The following is a 10,253-nucleotide window of genomic DNA, read 5'->3' as shown; positions in this document are numbered from 1 at the left end:
TATATATATATATATATATATATATATATATATACACTACAGTAAAAACAGAAACCTTGTGAAATATTATTACAATAAAAATATATATTTTTATATATTTTTAATTGTAATTTATTTATGTGATGGTAAAACTGAATTTTTAGCATCCTTTACTTCAGTCTTCAGTGTTACATGCTTAAGAAATCATTGTAATATACTAATATTATAATAGTATTATACCATTATAATAGTATTATATAATAGTAATATACTTGAAAAAAACTGATTTCTTATTATTATCAATGTTGAACAGATGTGCTGCTTAATATTTTTCTGGAAATCATGATACATATGTGTATATATATTTATATATATATCTATATATATAGATTCATTTTTTCTTGATGAATGTAAAGCATTTATTTAAAACGGAAATCTTTTGTAAGATTATAAATGTCTCTATTGTCACTTTTGATCAATTTAATGCATCCTTGCTGAAGTATTATTTAAAAAAATCTTACTGACCTTACTGTTGTCAGCATACAGAAGAGGATAACAGGTAACTTTCACACACATGTTTTTATTACAGGAACAGAGCAGAGACGATATGTGAGCGAGATATGTAAGCGAGGATATGTGGTGAGTTTTAGAGAGATGATTAATCAAGGCAACTTAGCTGAAAGAGTCTATATATTTGCAGATAGATGAAGAACGTCATGCTGGGGATTGTGGACGAAGAGGACTGAAGAAGACAGAAGAAGGATTGTCTACAGGTAAGTATAGATCAGGTAGGTAGTCAGGTTGCACACATGTGGTAACACCAAGACCAGACAATGATGGAGTGAAGAGTGGCTGCTTATGTAGGGTGAGTGATAAACTGGCTTACATTAGAATTACAGTGATTGTGAGTGGGTAGGTGGATCTGAGGGATCTGATGTTGGGTGCCTGGATGACTCCATGACAACTGTATAGGCCTATATTTTTTCTTTTCTTTTTTTTCCCAAAAAGAAAAGGAATCCGAGCTTATGTTGCAAGTTTTTATGTAGCCTGAGGCTGTGTTGCTTTTTTCGTATTCTCCTCATGACAATGTTTTTGATAGGTAACCTAAATAACCTGTGGTTTGAACTTATTGTTGTGTTGATTACTCTATTGCTTGTGGCAATGGACCACCAAGGCACAGACCGACCACACTAACCTAAGAGGCAAGTGTGGTATTGCTGTTATTCTTTGTTTTGGTGCAGCATGCCCACAGATGTGTTGCAGCTCTGATGAAATTACAAGGGCGGGCTGCTTGTCAGTCTATTAGTTCTACTTTCATCGCATTTTATTGTACAGTGAAAGCCAAAATTACATAATGAAGCATGAATGTGCTTGATGTTACAGCAGTGATTCTAATACAAGCTTTGTCCCCAGTGGTTTATGAAAGAGCAACAACTCATTCTATCAGCAGCTATTTTTCTTCCCCAGTGTGAGTCGGTGGGCCACACAGTTCTATGTGCTGTACTATATATAGTATATAGTACATTTGTAGCCAATTCGGGTTTAAAATCGTTGGACTTGTCCACTTCGCGGCGCCCTTCCCCAGCACTGCTGCACCGAACTGTAGGTCAACATAGAATCCGCACGTTTGGCTTCAGACCCCGAGGGCACTTTTATGGTCCCAGTGGTAAGTAGGCTATTGCATAGCCTGTCGCTCACAACTTCTATTTATCGTCTATATGCATAATCATGAAGATATCTGCTCTCGAGCGATTACTGACACCAGTAAATGCTTTCCTCAGAAAGTGAACATTGGTATTAGTTTGTTACAGCGGTAAAATAGTCAATTAATTTATAAAAATACAAATAAATCAGTTGGTTATGAATTAAAAAAAATATACAAACGTTTACAAATTGTACACATAAATACCACATGAACAGAAAATATTTGCACTTATTTCCTAGGTTCTTAGGGGAAAATGCTTCGTATAGTTTGATGTTAACACTTTTTTTGTTTACATTTTTTATAGGTCAACAAAAACTAGTTTTTGTAGAATTTTGTAGTTTTTTTTGTAACAAATCTTTTTAAAAGAAGGTTTTACAAGTCTGGCTGAGAAATGTTTTCCTTTAAAATCATCCTTTAGTTAAAGACTCACGCAAACATTTGGTGAACATTATTGCTAACCATAGTAACATTTTGTAAGGGGAATAACGTGGCTCGTGTACTGTAAGTGTATACAGTCGAGCTCGGTCACGAGGACACATGGGTGGTGACGTCACTCGGTCTGCCCGGGGAACAATCAGAGGCAGCGCGAGCGCCACTTCAATGGATTGTTGTCGGTGAACAACTTTGCGTCTGGTTTCTCCCCATTAGCCCACCGCTCGCATTTTCTGCCGTTTTTCTTCTAATATCCGCGAGTCCAAATTGCACTAAATGGTAAATTAAGCAACTTAACACCACTCGGAAAAGTGTGTTAGCAACAACCCCCTGAGGTCTGTGTGTGCGGCTTAACTTTTGCAAAGTGGGTAAGTGCAGAAATCTAAACACTCTTTTCCCGTGTATTTTTCCTTCCAATTTCAGGCTATTTCCATTGGAACTAAAGCCTAACTTTAGAAGCGAACGTTTCGGACTTCACGCTACCGAATAAAATAGCTGTAATTTCGCTTCAGCGTTACATCTACATGCCAATGTTGTTTACAATCATCATTCCTGTCAGTTATATCTGGACACAATGTTGCCATTGTTCCTCAGTGAAGCGCGGGGTCAGTCCTGTTTGCTTTTCTTATCTTGTTGGAGTCTCTCTGAACACCCCATCCAAACTTTTCACTTTCCCGTGGAGACTCCTCAGGAAGATCCAAGAATATCAGTGACCCGGGTTTATGTGTATTTATAGAGCTCTCAGAGTGTCTGGACTCTTGACACAATGCTCTAAGTTTAGGAAACACAAAATGCTCTGACATTGTAAACTTTGCACAGTGACCACACATTAGATTTAGTACTGGGGCCACTGTAACTTGATCCACCTCTGTGTTTTGCCTCCGAGAGCTTGGTCCTAGTTTTGCCATTAATAACAGTGCTGACCTGATCCTTAGTTTCCGCCGTATTAAGCGACAGTTTGCTTTGGAGTGTGTGTGTGTGTATGGACTAACTAAAGTTTGATTTTATTCAGGTGTCCTGGGATCTTTTGGAATCTGAATGGACTAATATGAAGAGCCTGAAGGCAAAGTTTAGGAAGAGTGATGTAAGTATGACTTAGTGTACTTTCAGCTGGTTTGGGAATATTGTGTTGGTCTTGTACACTTATATTGAGAATCATATAAAAGTCCCTAGATGAAATAAGATAATTTAACTTATTATATTATGTTTATAATTCATTAATTTGGAATCTGAGGTGTAGTTTCATAGTCAACTTGTGTGAATGTTCTAGACCGAGGTGAATGACTCAGAATCAGACATGTCTGCAGCTTTATTATGATGACTGAGTCATAACTGGGAGTATAATTTTAAGGCTGAGAATTTCTGCACTCCCAAAGAAAGAACGAAAGAAAGAAACAACAAGCCTCAGAGGAGCTTCCTGCCACCAGATGTGATTCAGCAATCATTTCTAAGCTTGTAATAGAACTTCATCAGTCTCAGGCTGAAGTATTGGAATGTACTCGAACGAAACGTTATTGCTTATAATTGCATGTTTTGGCTTGCAAAACCATTGCCACTTGGGCTGAGTCAGCGGATAGAGATTACTGTGAATTTCTATGTGATCATCAAACCGCAGAACTAAGCTGAGTTTTAATATACTTTCTGCCAGCACATGGTCACAGTGGCATTTTGAACATTTGCACAGAATGTTGTTAAGAGCAAGCCTGCCATAGCCACATTCACAGCTCATAATATTAATTTTTCTCCTTGTATGGTGACAGAGGTGTGATTTACTGTTTTTCTTTACTAAATGGTGGGTGTTTGCTTGCAAAACAATGTGGTTGCCTAGGAACAAAACTTTGACCTTTTTTTTAAGAAATCCACTCACTCCCTGTGTTCCATTCGGAAGGGCTCATCCCTATGCCCTAATCCCTTCAAAGTGTTTACCCTCCGGAGTGAGAGCTTCGAAGGGTTGAAGGGTGTAGGGGACCAAACAACTGTTTCTTGAAGTGCCCTTCTGCGTCGTCATCACGTGCCCGCACGGAGGCGCCGTCATCATGCAAGGAATCTGCGTAAAGGATCATGGGAGTCCGAAGTGTCCATCAGTTGTACTTTTTGAAATCCTTCATTCCGAAGGGCCCTTTAAAGTGACCAGTTTTGAGCACTTCGGTTTGGAACGACCCTTCAATATGGCGGCCATGATTGTTTTCACTCCGAAGTGCCCTTCGGAGGGCGATATATATGCAGTTTGGAACGCATCGACTGAGTTCATAGGTAGAGTTTATATATATATATATATATGTATGTATTAGGGATGGGCATTCCAAGCAAAAATAATATTCGAAAATCACTGGGTATTAGGGTTGTGACGGTGAGGAAATTTTCCCACCGTTTAATCGACTATGACAACACCGGTAATACCGGTATCACCGTTGGGGTGGGGGTGTTCGTTTGAGTCTCCATCTTTTCTTCGCTTTCAAATGGTTTGTAAAAGTGCCGTGCGCATTTTACTTTCACTTTCAAATTAGCGGCAATTGAATTGCCGCAATTCAGCGTTAAGCAATTGTTCATTTGAGTTTTCCCTCTTTTCCTCAGATTTCTTGGCTTTCAAATAACTTGAAAAAGCGCTGTGCGTGTTTTACTTTCACTTTCAAATTAGCGGCAATTCTGCGTTGATTCAGTTCAAGCAACAACAACGTCAAACTCAGAACTTTTATTAACAAAACGAATAAAAATACACCATATATGCCTAATAAAATAACAAATTACTTGGGCTACACAAAGTTTAAATAGGTATATAAAACTGAAAATCAGCAAACACTGTGGAACCAAATAAATAAGAAACATAGAACGTTTATTAGCAAAATGAATAAGAAAGCTTGGAGGCACGACATATACACCTTGATGTAAAATAAAATACACAAAGTTTAAATAAAGTAATCGGCAAACACTGTGGAACCAAATAAATAAGAAACGAATGTTTAAAAAAACTTCCAGTCAATGGGCTTTTCAAAATCTAAAATATTGCCAAACAGGCGCCTTTGCATTTCCTTTCTAAACAATCTTCTGCCATCGTCTTGTCTTTCTCACCTCACTCTTGTCAGTCAGCTCAACTCACTCTCCTCACGTGATAAATAAAATCGACTCCTGCTCCATGGTGCACTGTCATTCGCGCACGGTTCGGCACGCTGCATTGAGCGTTTAGTTTTTAAAAGTGTCTGTCCTCTAACTGAGCTAGGCTAAATGGTTTTTATTACTATAAAAAAAACAAAATGACGGCAAATGATATAACCGGTGTTGTGGCTTAACACCGGTATAACCGAAAACACCGTCTATCGCAGCAAGCCTACTGGGTATTATTCGATTATTATTCGAAAATCGCACCCCTCCCCCGCATACACACACAAACACCCATAAACAGAGAGACGGGATTCACACTTTCAATCTGTATGATAAACTGTTTAATTCAGAAGATAGGCTACCTTAACTCAAGGCATATAATTATTGTAACATGCCGAAACATATTAATATAATAAACATAACCGAATGGCGGCACTTATTAACATAACAGTCCGTCAATTAGCATACATCAACTGCTCATAAGGCTAGGACATTTCCATTTCGAAAAAATGAATCCCTAAAGGGAATAGATACAAGATGGGAGGAAAAATATACTTCAGTATCTTCTGGCGCAATTATATCCTTGGGTAATTACACTGTATATAAACTGCGGGCATCAGGGAGCCGTTATTTGCACGCTTGTTTTTTTACTTTCACTTTCGAGATTCGCGATCACATACGGAGCAGCACTCGGCAGTACTTACCACACATTTTACAAGATTAGATGTTTGTCAGTGGTGCTCAGCATCTGCAAATCATTCGCCATCATCCTATCAGTCATCTCTCCTTACTCTGTTTATGTGGTAAATGAAATGTTATGTACTGTAATGTAACAGACTACCGTTAGCAAGCAGCTAACCATGTCCCTTTAGTGGCTCCGTAGAACGCGTTATTTGTTTTCCGCGCCTTTCTGAATACGGATTCAGCTACACCTCTAACCCAGTCGGGGGTGTTTGTGGTCCGCACAGCACTCTTATTTGACATCGTCCAGAGTTACTGTAACCATTATATGCTACGCAAGTCTTTTTTTTATGCCACGCAAGTCTACAGTGTGCGCGTGAGACAATGTGTTCATCTGTTGTCTTTGACCGCTTTTAGGTGCGTTATTGGCAGTGCCATATGAACGCGTCATCAGCACGGAAAACATGGGGAAATTTTTTAAGACAATAATCGCACAACCTATTCGATATTCTATAATTAAATCCACTAATCGAATATTCGAAAGTCGTGACCCATCCCTAGTATGTATGTGTTAGGGGTGCAACGGTTCGGTTTGTATCACTATTTTAGAGTCACGGTTTCGGTACGGTTCGTTATGTGCTATGTTTTGGGAAAAAACTATATTGTCAAATAAAAATAAAGAAAATAAGAACAAATAATCTAACTATAAGCATCAGCACAAATAAATAAACAGTGAAAAAAGATACCAATAAAATAAACAGTGCTTTTCAGTTTTTTTTTAGGTAGGTCTAACAGTTTTTAGGTACAGAAATGGAATAAATCAAATGTAAAATAACGTTGCATATTTGACTGTATAAATTAAAGATTAATCCTTATTAAAGTTACAAAAGTTATTCAATCAAGAGCAGTGAGAGATTTCCGTGTTGTTGCTGTTTGATTAACATTAAGAAAGTGCTGTCACTTTAAGAGAACGCTATATATATATATATATATATATATATATATATGTGTGTGTGTTGCTTGAAAGTTTGTGAACCCTTTAGAATTGTATATATTTCTACATAAATATGACCCAAAAGATTGTCATATTTTAATGCAAGTCCTGAAAGTTGACAAAGAGAACCCAATCAAACAAATGAGATGAAAATATCATCACCTTGGAATTATAAGGTTCTATCTGCATTCTGAACAGTTTTGAGATATTGAGCTTCAAATTTTTTGCATTCCATATAGTGATATGGGTTATGGGGAACAAGTCTCTTTCATACATCAGTCCCAAAATGTACACAACCTGGCAGATAGAACCTTATAACTCCAAGGTGATGATATATACTTTGATATATTAATTTATTTATTCTGGAAAATGATCTCATATTACACATCTGTGAGCAGCAAAAGTATGTGAATCTCTAGGATTAGCAGTTAATTTGGAGGTGAAATTAGAGTCCATCTGTTCAGAGGTGTTTTTAATCAATGGAATGATTATCGGGTTAGTTCCTGTGCTGTTTTATTTAAAGAACAGGGATCTATCAGAGTCTGATTATGTTTGTGGAAGTGAATCATGGCACGAACAAAGGAGATATCTGAGGACCTCAGAAAAAGAGTTGTTGTTGCTCATCAGGCTGGAAAAGGTTACAAAACCATCTATAAAGAGTTTGGACTTCACAGATCCACAGTCAGACACCACCACCAGGAGTGGTCGACCAACAAAGATCACTTCAAAAGCAAGACATGTAATAGTCTGCGAGGCTGCAAAGGAACCCAGGGTAACTTCTAAGTAACTAAGGGCCTTTCTCACATTGGCTAATGTTCATGAGTCCACCATCAGGAGAACACTGAACAACCATGCTGTGCATGGCCGAGTTGCAAGAAGAAAGCCACTGCTCTCCAAAAAAAAGCATTGCTGCCCATTTGCAGTTTGGTAAAAGATCATGTGGATAAGCCAGAGGACTATCGGAGAAAGGTTTAATGTTTGGATGAGACTATGGTTTAAATGAGAAGTGTTATGTTTGGAGAAAAAAACACACTGCATTCCATCATAAGAAGCCTATCCCATCTGTGAAACATGGTGGTGGTAGTATCGTGGTTTGGGCCTGTTTTGCTTCATTTAAGCCAGGACGGCTTGCCATCATTGATGGAACAATGAATTCTGAATTATACCAGCAAATTCTAAAGCAAAATATCAGAACATCTGTCCGAAAATCGAATCTCTAGAGAAAGTGGGTCATGCATTAAGACAATGACCCCAAGCACACAAGTCGTGAATGGTTAAAGAAGAACAAATTTAATGTTGTTGGAGTGGTCGAGTCAAAGTCCTGACCTTAATCCAATTAAAATGTTGTGGAAGGACTTGAAGCAAGCAGTTCATAGGAGGAAACCCACCATCATCACGTTGGAGTTTTCCCTCTTTTCCTCGCTTTCCTTTGCTCTTAAATAGCTTATATGTGCCCATGCACATTTTACTTTCACTTTCAAATTAATGGCAATTCCAGGTCAAACTTGCTTACATTAAACATAGAACTTTAACAAAACAAATAAAACAACAAATTAACAAACAAATAAAAATACACCATGCTATAGGCCTAATATAAAATGACAAATAACTTGCACATAGTTTAAATAAAAAAACAAAAAAAACCTGAAAATTAGCAAACACTGTGGAGCCAGATAAATAAGAAACAGGCTATAGAACGTTTATTAGCAAAACAAATAAAAAAGCTTGGAGGCATGGTATACATCTTGATGTAAAATAAAATAAAAAAATGACACACAGTTTAAATAAAGTAAAAATCAGCAAACATGGTGGAACCAAATAAATAAGAAACTAATATAAAAAAAACGTCCAAAATCACCTTAGATAAATGACAAAAGTCAACAGGCTTTTCAAAATCCAAACAGGCGCTTTTGCATTTCATTTAAAAGGTAAATCTTCTGCCATTGACGCCATTCCGTCTTGTCTGTCTCACTTCACTCTTCTTGTCAACTCAGTCTCCTCATGTGATAAATTAAATCTGACTCCTACTGCTGATCTGTGATGCGACTGTCGTTTGGCATACTGCATTGAGTAGCCGTGTTCTGTTTTTAATTGTAGTGTCTGTTCTCTAACTGAACTAAATTATTTTATTACTATAAAAAAAATAAAAACGACAGTGGCGGGCAAGTGACAATATTGAAAGTGTATATATATATATATATATATATATATATATATATATATATATATATTAGGGGTGTAACGGTACACGTATTCGTACCGAACCCTTTCGGTTCGTGTTTTTTTTTCTCTTCTTCTCAGGAAATTCAAATAATAAATGGCCTTTTGACCGTCTTTTATGTGGCATGACAGATCGCTGTATAAACACCTTAGAGAGCCACTTCTGGGACGGTTCAGAAACGTGATGGTATAATCCCAACACAAGCACTGACTAGAGCGGCCGCAATCAGCTCCGGTTCCCGTGTCTGAGCCGTGACGCCCCGCAGATTTGTGCAGAGCGGAGCGCGAGTGAATGCGATCATTCCTTCCTCTGTACTACTAGTTTTAACGCAAATAAACATGACTGAACATCTCATGCCTCATGTAATTGCTCAAGCAGTGTTTCAACCACGGAAAGACATCAAATATACAGCGTGGAAATAAAATGTCACGTAGCATTTAATTTACCTCAGCAAGTCATCAGTGTCCACAGCTCGTTAGTTCACTAGAGAAATGAACTAAACAAAAAAAAAAGTTTAGTTTTCCCCGCTGCTGTACCGAAATCATACCGAACTGTCATATTTGTGTACCGTTACACTCCTGATATGAATATATATACAAGTGTGTGAACTTTTTCTATGTATATATATATATATATATTCCAAATGCACCGATACTAAATTTCTCTGCCGATACCGCTGATCATTCAGAAAGTTATCTGCCGATACAGATAGTTTGATTTTCTTAAAGGGGTCATATGATGCTTTTTTTAAAGATCATTATTTTGTGTATTTAGTGTATTTGGTATTTTAAAAATACTGTACATTATTGTAGGTCCTCTATGCCCCGCCTCTCTCAAACGCTTCGTTTTCTACAAAGTCCCTCCTTCCGACAAGCGCAGTCTGCTCTGATTGGCCAGCTGACCCAGTGCATTGTGATTGGCCGAACACCGCAAGCACTCGTCGGAAATGTAACGCCCCTTACCATAATCGCGAGCTTCATCTTTCAAAATAAATGTAAAGACAGAGCCCGAAAGGGGAACAGAGTCGCGTGACAGACAGTGATGAAGCTGGTATGTGTTTGCAGTACACAAGCCTCGGATAAGACAGCTGACTCCACTGTGATGTGACCCCCTCTCTCTCTCTCTCTCTCTCTCGCTCTCTC

At 37.9% G+C, this 10,253-nt stretch overlaps 1 protein-coding gene across 1 annotated transcript in view; it reads left to right on the top strand.

Moving 5' to 3' along the window:
- Nucleotides 1-2,243: 2,243 nt before the first annotated feature.
- The window catches only part of LOC107591710 (ankycorbin-like), a 63,195-nt gene continuing 55,185 nt past the window's right edge, over nucleotides 2,244-10,253 (top strand). The window contains exons 1-2 of the mRNA XM_016280944.1: nucleotides 2,244-2,484; nucleotides 3,129-3,200. Coding sequence (XP_016136430.1) covers nucleotides 3,165-3,200 — 36 coding nt within the window. The 5' untranslated portion in view covers nucleotides 2,244-2,484; nucleotides 3,129-3,164. The remainder of the gene's footprint in view (nucleotides 2,485-3,128; nucleotides 3,201-10,253) is intronic.

This window comes from Sinocyclocheilus grahami, unplaced genomic scaffold (genome assembly GCF_001515645.1).
Source record: "Sinocyclocheilus grahami isolate Dianchi unplaced genomic scaffold, SAMN03320097.WGS_v1.1 scaffold145.1, whole genome shotgun sequence".
Classification (NCBI taxonomy): domain Eukaryota; kingdom Metazoa; phylum Chordata; class Actinopteri; order Cypriniformes; family Cyprinidae; genus Sinocyclocheilus; species Sinocyclocheilus grahami.
Note: the sequence above shows the minus strand (reverse complement) of the source record. Positions and strands in the feature narration are given on the sequence as shown.